This window comes from Hibiscus syriacus, unplaced genomic scaffold (genome assembly GCF_006381635.1).
Source record: "Hibiscus syriacus cultivar Baekdansim isolate YM2019G1 unplaced genomic scaffold, ASM638163v2 tig00111100_pilon, whole genome shotgun sequence".
Classification (NCBI taxonomy): Eukaryota; Viridiplantae; Streptophyta; class Magnoliopsida; order Malvales; family Malvaceae; genus Hibiscus; species Hibiscus syriacus.
In genome coordinates, this window is record NW_024062985.1 from 930988 (window position 1) to 948894 (window position 17907).

At 33.8% G+C, this 17907-nt stretch overlaps 4 protein-coding genes and 1 long non-coding RNA gene across 7 annotated transcripts; 4 read left to right on the forward strand and 1 right to left on the reverse strand.

Moving 5' to 3' along the window:
* The first annotated feature begins 853 nt into the window (after positions 1 to 853).
* Positions 854 to 12070, forward strand: LOC120153557 (sucrose synthase 2). Of its 3 annotated transcripts, none has more exons than XM_039165484.1 (15): positions 854 to 1078; positions 1217 to 1349; positions 1632 to 1777; positions 1913 to 2111; positions 2373 to 2491; positions 2623 to 2839; positions 2981 to 3076; positions 3175 to 3348; positions 3535 to 3651; positions 3759 to 3925; positions 4215 to 4439; positions 4872 to 5193; positions 5279 to 5523; positions 5612 to 5750; positions 5845 to 6005. In XM_039165484.1, exons 1-15 carry the CDS (start codon positions 978 to 980, stop codon positions 5875 to 5877), a joined length of 2433 nt encoding a protein of 810 aa, XP_039021415.1. In that variant the 5' UTR covers positions 854 to 977; the 3' UTR covers positions 5878 to 6005. The 3 variants fall into 3 exon arrangements, with proteins under 3 accessions (XP_039021415.1, XP_039021416.1, XP_039021414.1); XM_039165485.1 differs by lacking the exon at positions 5845 to 6005 and adding an exon at positions 12060 to 12070 and having other exon boundaries at positions 855 to 1078; positions 1632 to 1783; positions 1919 to 2111; positions 5612 to 5803; XM_039165483.1 differs by having other exon boundaries at positions 855 to 1078; positions 1632 to 1783; positions 1919 to 2111.
* On the reverse strand, positions 8745 to 9188 carry LOC120153559 (protein SENESCENCE-ASSOCIATED GENE 21, mitochondrial-like). Its single transcript, XM_039165486.1, has 2 exons — positions 9077 to 9188; positions 8745 to 8981 (listed from the first exon to the last, which is right to left on the reverse strand). The coding sequence occupies exons 1-2, from the start codon at positions 9148 to 9150 to the stop codon at positions 8750 to 8752; spliced, it is 306 nt and encodes a 101-aa protein (XP_039021417.1). The 5' UTR covers positions 9151 to 9188; the 3' UTR covers positions 8745 to 8749.
* Positions 11819 to 12246, forward strand: LOC120153560 (caffeoylshikimate esterase-like; the record flags this gene model as incomplete). The annotated part of the gene is made up of 2 exons (XM_039165487.1): positions 11819 to 11969; positions 12055 to 12246. Coding segments are annotated over 2 exons (300 nt in total), but the record flags the coding sequence as incomplete, so codon positions are not given.
* Positions 12247 to 12270: 24 nt separating this feature from the next.
* On the forward strand, positions 12271 to 13045 carry LOC120153561. Its single transcript, XR_005518801.1, has 3 exons — positions 12271 to 12430; positions 12549 to 12647; positions 12808 to 13045. It is a non-coding gene; the product is annotated as an uncharacterized LOC120153561 (long non-coding RNA).
* A 1091-nt stretch (positions 13046 to 14136) lies between these two features.
* Positions 14137 to 17165, forward strand: LOC120153438 (peter Pan-like protein). The gene is made up of 7 exons (XM_039165396.1): positions 14137 to 14238; positions 14428 to 14619; positions 14735 to 14965; positions 15875 to 15967; positions 16060 to 16247; positions 16354 to 16547; positions 16733 to 17165. The coding sequence occupies exons 1-7, from the start codon at positions 14221 to 14223 to the stop codon at positions 16888 to 16890; spliced, it is 1074 nt and encodes a 357-aa protein (XP_039021327.1). The 5' UTR covers positions 14137 to 14220; the 3' UTR covers positions 16891 to 17165.
* The last annotated feature ends 742 nt before the right edge of the window (positions 17166 to 17907 follow it).

Genomic DNA, 17907 nt, shown 5'->3' on the forward strand with positions numbered 1-17907 from the left:
TTCAAATGTCACTTTAGTATATTATTAGAAAAATTCTACAACGCTCGTCGAGAGTAGATGAGCACTGTTAACGATGAACATCATTAAATAAATTTATAAAACGTTAAATTATAAAGTACTAAATGTATTATTATATTTGATGTAATTTTGGTTCATGTAAAAATAAATATTTAAATTAAAAATATAATAATTTATTAAATATATAATAGGGTAGGGACTGAACTAAAGAATGATAATCTAATATTCTCAAAATTTTGGCTTAGTAACAATTTACATCATTATAAGTTTAAATATTAAACAAATTACGTGTTATATTGTGAATTTTGAGTATATATATATATGATGTGAATACAACGTACTATATGTACAAAAACTATCGACCATTTGATAATGAACGCTCAGACCCTTACACACGTAATACTCAAACTCGAGACCTCAAGGATAACAATAATCCCTTAATTACTAAAGTCGCTTGGTTTATATTAAATTTTGAGTAATGAATATCTAATAAATCTTTTTATTTTTCTTAAATAATATAATATTCTGACTCTATCAATATTTAATCTTAACTCCGTCTCGGGTTAAAGGTCTAATGACAGCTAGTAAAATAAAAACGAGAATGATAGAATATTATATTTTTAAATTTAATTAAAAATTTATACAAAACTTAAATAAAAATTATAATATAATTCACCAAAATATTTATCACGATGATGCATCAACTTGGTCTGTCTCCTATTACATTTCGTTTCAACGTGTCGCAAATCGGATGAGTAAGTGCAAAACCATCTGCTTCATCTGTCATATCACTCTTCGCTTAGCTATATATACCACCACCGTATCGATTTCTTCAGAGCTCACTCAACTTATTCATTTCTTATCAAATTTCTTTATCTCTTCCTTTTTTCCGATTTACTTTTTTAATTATCAAAAATTACTTTTCCTAAACACTAGTAAAAGAGGATATCCAAAGTTTGATGATGGCGAATCCTAAGTTCGGTCGGATACCTAGCATGAGGGAGCGCGTGGAGGACACGCTTTCTGCTCATCGTAACGAGCTCGTCGCTCTTCTCTCCAGGTTCTCTTTTCTACGACTCTCCGGTTTTATTAGCTTTTTTTTTCCTTTCTGGTTTTAACTTTAGTAGTATATGTTTGGTTTCCAAGGAAACGATGAAGGAAATTATGTTACTGAAGTTTAGGGTTGTGGAATTTGAAGGTACGCGGCGCAGGGAAAAGGAATATTGCAACCGCATACGTTGATCGATGAACTAGAAACCGTTGTAGGCGACGAGAAAGCTCGGGAGAGGCTTAGTGATGGTCTCTTTAGCGAAGTCCTTAAAACTGCACAGGTCATTTTAAACTCTCTCTCCTCTTTTTGGACTTTAATCAATTATTTTAATTTTTAAATATATTGAGTAGCACTTTTTTATATTTATTTATTTTTTCTCCGCAATTAATGATTCGGTAAATAAATAGAAAATAATTTTGTAATGCTTATTTAATTTTGGGTAAATTATTTTTAATTTACTGTTTCTTCTAGGTAAGCTCTTGATCTCTGTCAAATGGAGTATGCACGGTCTTTCGTATGTTATTATATTTATTTATTTTTGAAAAAAAAATTAAAACTACAGGAGGCCATAGTTCTGCCTCCATATGTGGCTATAGCAGTTCGTCCAAGACCTGGTGTTTGGGAATACGTACGAGTCAATGTTCACGAACTCAGCGTGGAGCAACTGGGTGTTTCCGAATATCTTCGCTTCAAAGAAGATCTTGCGGATGGAGTGTAAGCTTATTTTCTGTTCTTTGTAATTTGTGTTTATTGTTTCTTTGAGGTCATTGTATGGTTATTATATGTGTCCTAGCTTATAACTAATTGAGATTTTATTTGTTGATTTTTTATTTTTTACACATTGCAAAGGGATAACAACCATTTTGTGCTTGAACTTGATTTTGAGCCATTCAATGCATCCTTTCCTCGGCCTAACCGTTCTTCATCCATTGGCAATGGTGTTCAATTCCTCAACCGTCACCTTTCCTCAAACATGTTCCGTAACAAGGATTGTTTGGAGCCTTTACTGAATTTCCTGAGGGTTCACAAATATAAAGGATATGTAAGTACTCATAGGAGGTTTTTCTTTCTTTCAAAAAATCCATTTTCACCCCTACTTATTTGGTTTACCTGCTTATTCATATATTATTCTTCTCTGTTACCCCTGGCACATGGTTCACGTTCCTTGAGATTTAGGAAAAGAAAATTTCTCCTTTTGATTTGTATGGTGATGCATTAACAGACTTCAAAAGGAATATGTTGGAGTATCTATTTTCTGATGAAAATTTTGTAACAAGATAAACTAACGAAGGTTTCTATGTAGGGATTAATGTTGAATGATCGTATACAAAGTGTACCCCGACTTCAAGCTGTTCTGGCTAAGGCAGAAGATCGTCTTTCTAAGCTTCCACCTGATGCACCATATTCTGAGTTTGAATATGAGTGAGTGTCTGTTTGTATATGCGTTCAAACATACACACATACATATTTGTTTCGTGGAGTCTATCAGCATACGGGTAGAGCAATAAAGTTGTTGATATCTTCGTCTGCTTTTCCTTGTTGTATGAATGCAGGTTACAGGGAATGGGTTTTGAGAGAGGGTGGGGAGATAATGCAGCTCATGTTCTGGAGATGATGCATCTTCTCTTGGACATCCTTCAAGCTCCTGATCCCTCTACATTGGAGACATTCCTGGGGAGAGTTCCTATGGTGTTTAATGTTGTCATTCTATCTCCACATGGATACTTTGGGCAAGCAAATGTTTTAGGTTTGCCAGACACTGGTGGGCAGGTACGTAGTGAATATGAAAGCATGGAAATTTCTCCAGAATTTTGTTCATTAAGGGGTTGAATCTTTGTTCTGCCATTGCAATTGCATGACTTCTTATTGTTTAACATGTTATGATCACCATTTTTCCCATGTAATGTGCAGGTTGTTTACATATTGGACCAAGTGCGTGCCTTAGAGAATGAAATGCTTCTAAGGATAAAGAGGCAAGGACTCGATGTTACTCCCAGAATTCTTATTGTAAGTATATGACTAGATGCCCAGATTGCTTCATTTTGTTTTCTTAACTTTTAGATTTTTCTTATGAAAATTTGACATATTTTTCCTTCTTGTTCAAGGTGACCAGGTTAATACCTGATGCAAAGGGAACCACTTGCAATCAAAGGCTGGAAAGAGTCGCTGGGACAGAACATACTCATATTCTGCGAGTTCCTTTTAGGTCAGAACACGGGGTTCTTCGTAAATGGATATCAAGGTTTGATGTATGGCCTTATCTGGAGACTTATGCTGAGGTAAATCATTTTGATTTTCACGTGGTCGAAGGTTATTGATTTCTTTCTCTAAAGTAGTTGAAGATTTTTCAACAGTCGCAACATATTTGAGAAGGATGTTTTCTTTGTACTTCTCTATTAGGTTCTATCTTCCTTCCTATATAATCTTCTTTCATAACACGCTTTCATATTTGTATGTCTAATCAGGATGTAGCAAGTGAAATTGCAGCAGAGTTGCAGGGTATTCCAGATTTTATTATAGGAAACTACAGTGATGGAAACCTTGTCGCATCTTTGTTGGCTTACAAAATGGGTGTTACACAGGTTTGTCTCTCCTCTCCCCAGTCCCTTTCGTGTTCACTTTTTGCTTTTTAAATTCTGCTGAAATGGTTGTTATTAAATCTTCCATGTCTAAATTACACATTTTGCAGTGTACCATTGCCCATGCTTTGGAGAAAACAAAATATCCAGATTCAGATATATACTGGAAAAAGTTTGACGAGAAATATCACTTCTCTTGTCAGTTTACTGCTGATTTAATAGCCATGAATAATGCAGATTTTATTATCACCAGCACATACCAGGAGATTGCTGGAACGTAAGTTTTCTCCTTTTACTGTTGAATACACTATTTATTTACTGGACTTGTGTTAGAACCATTCATTTTAGAATGGACATGTCGTTGTCATTATTTTTATCTTAATATGTTTAAGAACATTGTTCATCTTAATGAACTTCAGTCAGCTGCTTTCCTATAGTATATAGATGGATCCCCTGAAAACATATAATCGTTTTTGAACTGGAATTTCTGTAGTTTATTACATATTACGAACAAAGTGATGTCTTTCACATTATACCAATTGCTTGTGACAATGTTTCTCCTTCAGGAAGAATACTGTTGGTCAGTACGAGAGCCACACTGCTTTTACACTTCCAGGGCTGTATCGCGTGGTTCATGGCATTGATGTTTTTGATCCAAAGTTCAATATTGTATCTCCCGGGGCTGATATGTGCATTTATTTTCCTTACTCTGATAAGGAAAAGAGACTTACAGCACTGCATGGGTCAATAGAAGAATTGTTGTTTGATCCTCAGCAGAATGACGAACACATGTGAGTTTCTTCATTTTTCAGTTGTTGCTCCTTATATATTAACATCTGTTAGAGCATAATCTTTGAATTAATAACATTTTGATCTGTTTGTTCTAACATATTGTTCTATTAGACGAGGCACTTTTAAATTTTATTCATTTCTTTCACCCTTCCCTTTTTCTATTTATTGAATATAGTCAAGGATGTGGGTTGCCAAGAGAAGATAAGTTGCTATTTTGACATTTACTTTCAAGAATCTTAATAGTTTACATTAAATGGAATACTAGGCTTCTGCAGTTAAAATATAATGCGACTCTGAGGTTTTCAGCTAATGAATTACTAACTCAGGAATTTGCCTTGTAACCCTTGTTGCAAAAAATTGCTGTACAAGTCTACAATAAATATTTCTTTGTTTGCCAAATTTTTGATGCAAAGTTCATCTTCAATTTGTAGTGGTACTTTGAGCGATCAGTCAAAGCCCTTGATCTTTTCCATGGCAAGGCTAGATCGAGTTAAAAACATGACTGGATTGGTAGAGTGCTATGCTAAGAATACCAAGCTGAGGGAATTAGCAAACCTTGTTATTGTTGCTGGTTACATTAATGTAAAGAATTCCAAAGACAGAGAAGAGATGGCAGAAATTGAGAAGATGCATGGCCTTATAAAAGAGTATAAGTTGGATGGTCAATTCCGTTGGATAGCAGCACAAACAAATCGAGCACTCAATGGTGAGCTCTATCGCTACATAGCTGACTCAAAGGGTATATTTGTACAGGTATGTTCCCTTTAGTAATTATCTGCTATTGTGTTACAACCTCTTGAGATTTTCAAATAACAGTAACCCTGTCTCATTTTTTCAGCCTGCCTTCTATGAAGCCTTTGGACTTACGGTGGTGGAAGCCATGACATGTGGGCTTCCAACATTTGCCACATGCCATGGTGGTCCTGCAGAGATTATCGAAAATGGTATATCAGGGTTCCATATTGATCCATATCACCCTGACCAGACTTCCGAACTCTTGGCAGCTTTCTTTGAACGTTGCAAGGAGGACCCAAGCTACTGGACTAAAATATCTGATGGAGGGCTTAAGAGGATTTATGAAAGGTCTGTTCCATGTAGTTTACATTTATACTTCCATTGTCTCTACCATCAATGTGGAGATTAAGCAAAGTTTATTTTGTTTATATTTTAGGTATACATGGAAAATTTATTCTGAAAGGCTGATGACATTGGCCGGGGTATATGGTTTCTGGAAGTACGCCTCAAAACTAGAGAGGCGTGAGACCCGAAGGTATCTAGAAATGTTCTACATCCTCAAGTTCCGTGAGTTGGTAAGTGAACAATTGACCCCACATTAGAATTATCAGTGGAGTGTTACTTTCATGTTAGAAAATCCAGCTAATCTAATTCATGTATTCTTTTCAGGTAAAGTCTGTTCCATTGGCCAGTGATGATTAAAGCATAATTCCTGGCTGCTCCGGAAACCAGGTAAACCAATACATGTGCATGGCACGGTACTGGTAGGTATATATACAAGGATGAATAAGTATGAGGTCTCCTGCTATGGAACTTTTTAATTTGATGTTGGAAGTAAAATCATGTATGATGGCTGTTGTAAATAAATGTACTGCCTAGGCTTGGATGTTGGTGGTTTGTTACGCTAAGCTAAGGTGCCTGGATGAGGCAGTCATAAGCCAACCATTTGCTAGTTTGAGAAACACTAATTCGTATCCATTGAAGTACACTGTTTGGTTGCCGCTGGTTATGTTATCCGAATTCGAGTTCTTTCTTATATGTTTGAAGAATTAGGTTATTGGGGCTCAACAAATAATAGAAGCAAGTAACTGGATTAAAGCATTCTTTTGGATTATTAGATAACCCTCTAGAACGAAAATAATAATTAACACGATTATTGAAAAAAGTTGGATGCCAGGTGATTGATATTTTCTACAGTAATAAATGATTGTGCTCCACTCAGGTAAGACATCATCCATATACCTAGAAATAACTTCATGTGGCTTTGCTGAGTTATAAATTTCAACCCTCTTGAAATTTATGGTATAATTGTATCCAGAATTTTGATGTCGATATCTTACTGGTAATTTCAAATTGATGCTCATCAAACTTCGCAACTCATGTCCTCGTCCCATATCGCCTAATTGATAAACACTGGATTTATGTGTCATATCGATGATGCTTCAGCAGTTCAAAAACTTTGATTTGGCACAGATTTATGTCGCAAATTTACTTCTCCCGTCACGGAGGCTTAGGTGATCTAGTCGATAAACACTGAATTTACGTGTCATATCAAAATTTTCGTTGGGAGTCGACAAAGACAAATCGACGCATATTTCCTTTTCCGTCACATAAGTTCAGTTTCTTTTTAATATTTAGAATATGAAAGAGAAAGGAAATACGGAGCGCAATAGAAAATTTAAAGCTCAAACGTAATTGAAAGGAAGAAGCACGAACACAACACAGATATAATGGAGGAGCCAATCTCAGTAGAATCTCGCCATTAAAATCACCAAGAAAACACAAAACAAAGCAACAAATACAGGACGAATCATATAAGCCGAACCACAAGAGAAAAAGCACAAGTTCAGCTAATCACTTATAAAATTTTGAGAATAGTAAATAAATTATATTTAAATTATATAATAAGTTAAAATTTTAGAAGACAATTGTTCTCATCAATGCCTGTCGTGTCAGACACTTCAAAAAGGCATTTTTAATTACTGTCAGGGTGATTTTTGGGTAAAAAGGCCTGAAAAATAATATTCATTTTCATTGTATAAAAACGAATATATTTATTGAGTTTGTATATAATAATAAGTAAATAAAACTTTACTACCATGAAAGGGGTAACTCTTTATTCGTAGTAATTCCTTAATTTACAGAACATAAATCAAGAAACAAACTTTACTACCATGAACTTACTTTTTTTTTCTTCACCAAGAGCAAAGAAACATGCTTTTCAACTAAATAATACCATTTCAAAGATTATTCATCAAATTTACACTTAAAATCAATTAATAATTAAAATAATATTTTTTACTGATCAAATACATCATGTAAGTAGAAGCATATCCAACCAACCGCACTTCTAAAAAGCACTTTCAATAAAACATGACTTTCATAAATTAAATATTGAAATATGTCTAGGTGATAATGTATATATAATCTCAACGTCTAATCTTAGATTCAAATCTTTTTAGTAATATTTCCTTATTTTTTTTCAAATACACTTTTAGGTAAAGATTTAAGTATATCAAAGGTTCATAAACTATTTTAAATTTAAATTTTAGTACCTCCACTATTTTTTTTGTTCAATTTTATCTTTAATTGCTAATCTAACAGTTCTAAAAATCTAAAACTAAACTATCATACTTTGATTTTATGACATCGAATAATTGTACTATTTTCTTTTCAAAAATATTAGTTTCTCCTAATTTTTATTCATTTTTATTATTAACTGCTGACATGTCAATTATAGAAAAGCAAAATAACTATTTTAGTTTTATACTACAATTTTTATTATTTTGGCTCTTAATATTTAAATATATAAAACATCTTTAATTGAACAATGTGATTTTTCAATTATTTAGATTTATATTCTTCTAAGAGCCAAATGGATAAAAATTGTAAACATAAAGGACTAAAAGTAGTTTGTTTTCCTTATAACCATTAGATTAGCAATTAATGATAAAATTAAATAAAAGTTAGTAGAGAGACTAATGTTTTCAAATAAAAAAAATCAATCTCAATGTCACAAAAATCAAAATACCTAGACTAATATTTTCAATTGAAAATGATAAAAAGACTCAATATCACAAAATTAAAGTTTAAGGACTAAAACTTAAATTTTGAAATAGTATATAAACCTTTGATATACTTAAACCTTATACCTAAAAATGTATTTGAAAAAAATAAAAAAATATCCCTAAAAAGAATTAAACTTAGGACTAGACTATGAAACTATACATGCAATATCACTAAGACATATTTAACGTTTAGTTCATAAAAGACGCATTCTATCAAAAATGTTTCTAAAAAACACGATTGAATGGACGTACATTTATCATACGTGACACATCAAATCAATAAAAGAATACTAAATTTAATAATTAATAAGAAATTAGTGTCATTTGAAAAAAATAAACTTTTAATAGAACTATTTTGGTAAAAAAAACAAAAGAAACAAGCAAGTTGGACGAATTCAAAAACCAAAAAAGAAAAAGGAAGGATCTTCCCTTGAGAAACTCCCTGTGGCAGATATGAAACGTATGTGTGGATGTATATATGTATGTGTGTATGCATGTATGTTTATTTAGTTCCTCCTCAAGAACGTGGCTCTGAGCTCGGCCGGGCAAATATCGGTGGTAGAGTTCTCGGGTCTGTAGTATCCGGTTTTGGGGTCGGGAACCCAGTTAACGTTCTCTTTAGTTACTGCAGCTCCCATATCTTCTCCTGTTTTCTTCACCACAGCGGCATTTCTCGAAGCCGCTGCTTCCTTTACTCCACTCGATACTACTCCTTGTGATGCCGCCGCGTATCCTCGTCTAAACCAAACAACACACCGAACATCATTAAATCATTGTCCCTCTCTCATTAGTCATTCCCTAATATTAAAGAAAACAGAGTAATGAGTTGTTACCTTGAGACAGCGTTAGAGAATCCATCGACAACGAAAATAGAGAAAATTTTAACGTTTGAGAAAGAACGAGCCATTTTGTTTGGTGAGAGAAAGGTTGTTGAAGGGCGTGTGTTGAGGTGGGGAAGAGTATAAGAGAGTTCCGCAGGCTTTGTGGATTAACTCTCTCTCCCTTTCCCTATCACGAAAAGATGGATTGTAAAGGGGAAGTCCCTCCGGGTTTATATACAATGCCTCAACACTCATTTAACGGATCCCCTGTTTTCCCTATAGTTTTTGTTATTCTTAACCCCTTTTTTTCTCTTTTTTGTTTTTTTGGTTTAGCAACGTAACTTGTTTTTATTAATTCAACTTTTTATTTTTATTGGAAGGGATAAATTAAAGAAGGATTATAAGAGATTAGGCCTTTAAATTGCCCTTAGTAGAAGGGACTAAAAATTAAATTATAGATGCCCGCTGGTCAAATAATATTCAAGTTATTTCCCGTACAATATCATTTCTCAAATGAATAATCTCATCATGAGAACCTATATGATGCACAAGACACGTCCATGGGCTGATCTTCGTGGAGTTAAGGGGGTCTGGCCCCTGCTAATTTATTTTTTAAATATTAATTAATATTGAAAAAAGTATATTTTTTTGAAAAATAAATAAATATTTATCAGGCCTCAATAAAAAATTGTAATTATAGAAAATAAAAAAAATACTTTAACCCGTTTTAATAAATTCATAGTTCATCTCTTAGACATATCATACTTAATGACATTAGCCAACACTGAAATCATTTAAAGTTTTATAATCAATTTGATCATGTTTATCTTTGGATAGATTATGCTTTCAAAAATTTGTTGGCATTTCAGAATGTTTTTTTAAAGTTGTTACGATTTTAAGTATCAATATTGAAATTGTAATACTAATATTTTCTTTAGGGTATTGATACTCTAGGGGAGTATCGATATCAAATTGGCATATTTGAATTATACTAACTATTGTAATATTGATACTGACTTAAAAGTATTGATATTGGATGAACGATATCAATTCTCCAAGAATAATATCGATTTTGCCTAGACTTTTAGTAAAATTTCTTATGATATAGATACCATACGAATGATATCGATATCAAAACTAAAAAAAAGCATTTTTGGCTTCAAAAATTGATTCAACAAGAATTCTAAATACTATACTTTAGACTCTACATAATTTCTAAGTTCATGACATCAACACCATATCAAATAACGTCACTTTTATAAGTTTATGATGTAAATTGCCACCCAAGTTATCACAATATGTTTATCAACCAAAAACACTTTAAATGTTTATTTCATACACGGACATCATATTTATAAATTTTATGAAACACTTCAAAGTTACAAGTATATTGCCTTCAAACAAAATATTAAAGAAAATCTCTTGATCACTTCCTCTAACTTTTTCATTCCCTTTTTGCTCTAGAGGTCTCTTCACCTCTTTAACTAATCAAATCACCATAAAATAAAATCATATAACAAACAAAAAATCAACGGAAGGTAGAGCTACGAATTTATAACGTAAAAACAAACTAAAACTAATGCGAGTACTAAAGTTGCATAGTCTCCTTCGATTCTCATGTGGCCTTTTTGGCTCCATGATTCCTCCATAAAACTTTTACTAAGAGAATTATCTTGTTCCAAAGTTCATTGACTTTTCGAACTAAGATCTTCAACGGTTATTCTCATATGCTAAGTCATAACTCACATATGCTCCACCAAAATGATGTGTGAATGATATAAACGATATCTCCTAAGCCTCAAAACATGAAATATGTTATGCATATGCTCTATCTTTGGCGATAACGACCAATCAATAGATCATTGATCCAACTCTTTTTAAAACTTCATATGATCCGATGAATCACGTGCTTAATTTACCTTTGTGCATAACTCGTAACACCTCTTTTAAGGTGACACTTCAAGAAATATCTCGTCATATACTACAAATTCAATGTCATTGTGCTTCAATTCTGCATATAATGTATGTCGATCAAAAACTACCTTTAATCTACCTTAAATCAACTAAACTCTTTTCTCAATCTTTATGATCAAATTTGGCTCAACTAATTTCCTTTTGTTGAACTCTGTCTCATATAACGAGTCTTACATTTCCTGTCATAAAAGGCCTCAAATGGAATTATCTTAATACTCGACTAACGAAAGATTTTTTTTTCAATTACCCTTAAAATTATAATATAACAACATAACATATCAGCGAGGATCTAAATAACTCATGTGGATTAATCATTAATACGCGAGTGAAATGCTGTGTAAAAGTGTAAACGTGTATTTAATACTTCATACACTGTTATTATGTTCGTAATTGCAATAAATGTAACGAAATTGAAAATGCAATCGTCATCGCAATTTAACTCCAAGATTTTTGTATAAGTTAAACGGTTATTGTTGGTAAAAAAAGAACGGTGGGATTGATTAACAACGTTGATGACATAGGAGCATACGATGAATTCAAATATTTTTGGAATATTTTAGTCTTTGATGTTTTATATCTTAGTTAAAACAGACCACGTTAAATGAAAATTATTAGTCGAGTAACAGTTAATTGATATTACTGACATAATATTTTTATATATATTCAAATGATCACGTCACTTAAAGTAATAATGTGACATATGTTACCCCAGCAATCGAACAAACATGAAAATGTCACTTTTGATATATGCAGATTAATTAATGTTGATATCATGGTTTTATAACAGAATGTGGAATGCTTGCTGCTGCAGGATATGCAGCGTTTGGGATTGACTATGAAGGGCATGGAAAATCCAATGGTCCTCGATGTTACATTAAGAAGTTCCAATACATCGTTGATGACTACAATGACTACTTCAAATCTATATGTGGTATGTGCTCTCCAAGTGTTTGCCAAAAATACTAAGCCAACTTTTTCCTCTTCTCGTTCACCATGGTTTGCCATTTTTTTTCCAGAGAAGGAAGAATACAAGGATAAGAGCAGATTCTTGTATGGGGAATCAATGGGAGGAGCAGTGGCACTGTTACTTCATAGAAACGACCCTTCTTACTGGAATGGTGCTATTCTTGTTGCACCAATGTGTAAGGTAATGGCCGAGAATTAAGGAAATGACCCCGTTGTTTTTATTTCACCAAATACTTACTAAGATTCGAAAAATATAATCTTCAAAATTTTGATATCTATCGGACAAAGTGAGGGCGCCCAAGATGGTGCGGAATGTATTGAATAAAATTGAAGAAATTATACCGAAATGGAAGATTGTACCGACGAAAAATGTCATCGACTTGTCATTCAAGGATCCGATTAAGCGCACAAGGGCGAGGACACTCGGTTCCTCTTTGCTCTTGTTCAAGTGATCTCTCTGTCTCTTGAACTAGTTCAGCTGATCTTAAACGATTTAATTATCATATGGCTCAGGTGTATCTGTTTGATTCATGATGTATTGCAGATCAAGAACTATAAGTTGATATACCAAGAAAAACCTAGACTGAAAACAGCGCTGGAACTGCTGAGAACTAGCATCAGCCTTGAACGTAACTTAAAGGAGGTTAAATTATCACCCCCTCTTCTTATATTTTTGTGTGTTTTGACTCCCTAAACCCTAAACTATATATGTGATAATCGCCATATCCGACACTCAACCGAGTCGGAAACTATTGAGAATCCTTTTTTTCCATTTATATCAGTCAGTTGTGTGTTTTTGGCAGGTGACATTCCCCTTCCTGAAGTTGCACGGGTAAGCAGATACAGTAATAGATCCTGAAGTAAGCAAGGCCTTGTATGAGAAAGCAAGCAGCAGCGATAAAACCATAAAATTGTATCCAGGGACGTGGCATGCATTGACATCGGGTGAGCCCGATGAAAACGTCCAAATCGTTTTTGAAGATATCGCGGCATGGCTCGACAAAACACTACGACACTGCAACACGTTAAGCAACTTCCTCACCCTTTAAACAAAGTGTTCGTAAAAGCTCAAGCTTACCAACTTAGCCTGATATGCACCAAATTAGCTGGCGTCTCTGTATATTTCTCTACATCATATGCATAACTATTATGTTCTCCCGAAATGTGGAAAGACAGAAAATTAGTAGAATAAAATAATGAAGTTTTGCTTCAGAACGGAAATGTTTGTGAATAATTTTATGGTTGGGGCTGGATGGGCCATTGCAACACTACCAGCTATGGACTTCTTCCTATTGTAAGGAGGTTTCTGTCTGCCGAATCGCCTTCTTACAACATTCACGAAATTTGTACAGATACAATATAAATATGGCAAAGTTTGTACAGATACGACAATATAATTGTTACTCTTTGAGGTTTTTGGTTTGAGCACGACATTTTATCTAAAGCTCAATGGTCAAATTAAAAATTAACATTTTTATTAGCATACAACATCATCAAACGAATGAGAGTTAACGACTCAGTGATCAAAATAAAACAATTTGATAATAAAAGTGATTAAAACGATGATCAATATATGATAGAAACATAAGCGACCATTTGTATAATTTACTCATTTTTATTATATCAATTTTGTTAGCTCTCAAATCATATATCATGTACTTTTTCATGATAGATTCGAGAGGCTTAATGAAAAACAACCTGTGAGGATTATTTGCATATCGTACACTTTATTATAAAGTGTCATGTCTAAAATTTAAATACGTTGAAATCATTCTTTTATTTTTTTTATCATTTTGAATTAACTATTAGTATTTTATCTATTAATCGATTAATTCAAATTAAATATTACAAATATCTATTACGAGATGATATTCCAACTTAATTTTCTGTATTTAAAATATCAAGATTTGAAATACTGATTTATTTTATAAAAACTAGTTCATATTTTATTTGTTTAAATATACCATAAAGATATATATTAATGGTTAAAATCAATTTTGGGCCTAAAATAAATAAAAGTAAATGGGCTGAAATCTTAGAATGCAGATAAACTCAGCCCAAGACCAATAAGTTATTTGCCCAACAGAATATAAAGTCGTAATCAATTTTTCTTGTAAAATTCAATTTTTTTTTTCTGAGTGAAAATTTAGCTTCCCTAAAACCCAGCCGCCGATTAAACCCTGCTTCTTTCAAATCGAGGCGACTCTATTATTGCCATGGCTCGTTTCCGTAATGTAAGTAATAACGAGCTCTTGTGGTTTTAGCATTGTTAGACTATTTTGAACTCCCAAAATTTTCTACTGAGCTATGAATTTCACCATGTTTTTGTTCATTTTTTAGGGCTTTGCTTTTTTGTTATTGGTTTTGGGTTGGTTTGGTTTGGTTTAATCATGTTCTGATATCTTAATTAAAAAAAAAAACAGAGAAAGACGAAGGTTTTCGTGAAGCCTATTGTGAAAAAGAACCAGCAACAGCAATCAAACGTGGACCATATCACAGGGAATAAAATCCCAAAGAGTTTCGTGTTTTCGAGAGGGAAGCTTCCTGGTCCAATTAAGCAACTTCAAATGGACTTGAGAAAATTGATGCTTCCTTATACTGCTCTCAATCTCAAGGTAATTCTTTCTTTCTCTTTTCGTTATCTTTATACATATAGAAAATGGTTTTATTTTGTTTCATAAGTTTTATTTTTAATAAGGTTTTTGGTTTGTTGTTATTTAATTGTTGCAGGAGAAGAAAAGGAACAATCTGAAAGACTTTTTGAATGTTGCAGGGCCAATGGGTGTAACCCATTTCCTCATTCTATCAAAAACTGAAACTTCGCCTTTCCTTAGGGTTGCAAAGACTCCTCAAGGCCCTACTCTTACCTTTAAAATACATGAGTATTCATTGGCTGTTGATATCGCCCAGTCTCAATTGCGCCCTCGATGCCCTCAGGATCTTTTTAAAAATCCCCCTTTGGTAAGTTATTCGCCTCTTACCATCTCCCTAATGGAACTTTTTGTGTTATTGTAAATCTTAGCTTCTTGTAGAACCTTTTTTATATAAGAAATATGTAAGCTTTTTACAAGCCATATGTTGATGTGTTTGTTACGTTGAAGCATAACGAGGGAGAGATGGAAGCCTCAGTTTTCTATTTAAAAGTTTTGCTGGAATTGGTTGAGTTTATGTCTCAACGAGAGGCCTGAAAGTCGTATCTCGACCATCATGGTACGAGGTCTTGTCTTAAAGTCTCGAGCATTAGCTTCCGGGAAGCTTATGGCGGTTTGGTTTGAGACGAAAGCAAAAGAAGTTCAGGATAGCATAGGAGCATGCATTCAATGGATACTTAGTCTGCCTTGTTAATATTCAGTAAGTGGTCTAAAGTCTAACAGGAGGAAATTCTTTGCCGCCTAGGCAGAGGGTCTGAAAGAGTTGCTCTAGCTAAAGCGTTCGTCTCTCATATCTCCCTTGTCCGTGATAAAGTTGCTCTTTCTGGGATCATCAAATGTCATATAGCAATGTTTGAAATCGCTTGTGTGGTTCATTCTAAGTAGCTAACGGAAAAGGCATAATAAGCAAGTTAGCTGCTTCGGTATGCAAGCCTGCCAGCAAGCATTCTCAATTGAAGCATGAAAGAGACTTTTTTGATTACGCTTGTAAAATGGAAAAGAATAGGCTGAATGAAAAACAGAAGGAACTTTGAACCACCAACAAAAAGGGTGGATAAATAAATAGATAGCAAAAGGACTTTTTGGGGTTGGGGATAGATGGACTTGAACCCTCACGATTTTTAAAATCGATGGATTTTCCTCTTACTATAAATTTCATTGTTGTCGGTATTGATATTGACAACCTTCATGGCATTAATTTTGAATATATATTGGGCAGATTGTTCTATCTGGCTTTGCAGCAGGAGATGAACATTTAAAGCTCACTACTACGATGTTTAAGAACATCTTTCCAGATATTGATATCAACACTGTGAGTGCTTGGACGGTTAAATTTTAGTATCCCAACTTACTTCACTTGCTTTGTTCTTCCCTTTTAACATTGTCTCAAAATGAATATTTCAGGTTAAACTTTCTTCTTGCCAGAGGATTGTGTTGCTTAATTACAATAAAGACACAAAGCTTATCGATTTTCGACATTATTCTATCAGACTACAGCCTGTTGGTGTCTCCCGTAGAATTCGTAAATTCGTGCAGAACCATCAAGTACCTGATCTTAGGAATCTTCAAGATGTGAGCGACTTCATCACCAAGTGAGTATTGTTATGAGCTACACATATTTATAGTACCGTTCTCATGGATGGTATACTCTTTGTGATTTGTTTAGTTCACCTCACGTGATTGATTTGTTATATGAAGAGCGGGTTATGGATCAGAAAGTGAAGCAGAAGAAGAAGCTGCAACAGTTACTCTGACTAGTGATCTTAGTCGAGTTAATCGTGCTTCCACAAAAAGTGCTGTCAAGCTTCAAGAAATTGGACCTAGAATGACTCTCCAACTCACAAAAATCGAGGGTGGATTATGTTCTGGTGAAGTTATGTTCAGTGAATATGGTATGCTCATCTATCCTATCAATTTTTAGCATTGTTACCAAGAAAAGTCATTTAATCGATAAAAGAAATAGAAAGTCTAGCTTTTCTTGTACATGCTAGATTAGTTGCTGAGAAATTCCAGATATCTGCCCTTTACGCTACCATCATTCAACTAGCATTTTAATAAACCATTCTCTATTTTTCAGGAAATGGTGGCAATAAGGAAAAACCAGACAGTGAGAGGGGTAATGAAAAGGAAGATGGTGATAATGATGACGAAATGAGAGATAGTGATGAAGATAACGAAGGGGAGGATAACGAGGACGCTATCGAAGAAAGCGACGAAGATGATGAAGAAGATTAATAATGGTTTCGTAAAGTGGAAGGATGCAGCTTCTGGATTCTCTTTAAAATGACATGAAAATTATAATTAGCTGTGTTAGTTACATGGGGAAGGTGATCATCTAGTGAGAGATATCCTCCATTATAGGAGGATCTGACAAGATTTCATGCCAGTTAGCCTTTTTTTTTTTTTTTGCTTTTTTACTTTCCTGCGTTGTTTTCCTCCTGATTTCCCCCTCTAATTTGTTGTAAAAGACTCGTATTTTGATATGAGAAAGAGAGAACCCAATTGGTGTCTACGCTTTTTAAAATTTCCAATGTGTGTGTGTATGTATATATATATATATTAAAATCTTGTGCTAATTGATGTATGGTAATAACTTGGGAGAATGATTTCATGCTTTACCAGTTTTTTTCCGATTCCTGATGTGGTTCGTTGATTAACGCGCCGTCGTTGTTGTTGTTGCTCCTTGAATTGGAGTTCATTTTATGTTTTTCCTGTGTCATCTTTTACCACTCTGCTTAACCAACACGTGGTTTAGTTTTGGTGAAGCGTGAAAGAGCAAATTTGGTTTATTGGAGTTTATTTGCTCTCAATTGTTATAGCATCGCTTGAGACTTCATACTTTCGACCTCTCGCCTGTCTGTTCCTGTGTCTCTCGAGCTTCCCGCTCTATCCATTTGAAATTGGTGATGCTTTTGGGTGTATTCTTCTCCATATTATGGATGTTGTTTCATTTTAGTCATTGGAATGTCATTCTTGATTCGATATTCAACGAGTGTGACTGACTTTTTGATTTGTCATCAGGTAAGATCATCTGATCTGAATTCTTGAGCTATCATGGTATGATTTGTCTCGATTATTTGCTATGATTTTTTCTTTTCTGGTTGCGATTTTTTAAGCTTTCTTGATTGACTTGTTTTGTTTTTAACCGCTGTGTGAATTTGGTTGGTTCATTTGGAGTGTGTTATGGTGTTTTGTCTGTACGATTGATACATATGAGGTGAGATTAATGTGGACATTGATTTCTTATGGTTT

Excerpts from the sequence above, each read along its gene's own strand:
- LOC120153557 (XM_039165484.1), top strand. The coding sequence starts at position 978 with ATGATGGCGAATCCTAAGTTCGGTCGGATACCTAGCATGAGGGAGCGC. Across the intron at positions 3,652-3,758 it reads ACAAAATGGGTGTTACACAG|TGTACCATTGCCCATGCTTT; the intron begins GTTTGTCTCTCC and ends CACATTTTGCAG. Across the intron at positions 5,524-5,611 it reads CTTAAGAGGATTTATGAAAG|GTATACATGGAAAATTTATT; the intron begins GTCTGTTCCATG and ends TTTATATTTTAG.
- LOC120153559 (XM_039165486.1), bottom strand. The coding sequence starts at position 9,150 with ATGGCTCGTTCTTTCTCAAACGTTAAAATTTTCTCTATTTTCGTTGTC. Across the intron at positions 8,982-9,076 it reads TTCTCTAACGCTGTCTCAAG|ACGAGGATACGCGGCGGCAT; the intron begins GTAACAACTCAT and ends TGTTTGGTTTAG.
- LOC120153438 (XM_039165396.1), top strand. Across the intron at positions 15,968-16,059 it reads CAGATATTGATATCAACACT|GTTAAACTTTCTTCTTGCCA; the intron begins GTGAGTGCTTGG and ends TGAATATTTCAG. Across the intron at positions 16,248-16,353 it reads GTGAGCGACTTCATCACCAA|AGCGGGTTATGGATCAGAAA; the intron begins GTGAGTATTGTT and ends TGTTATATGAAG.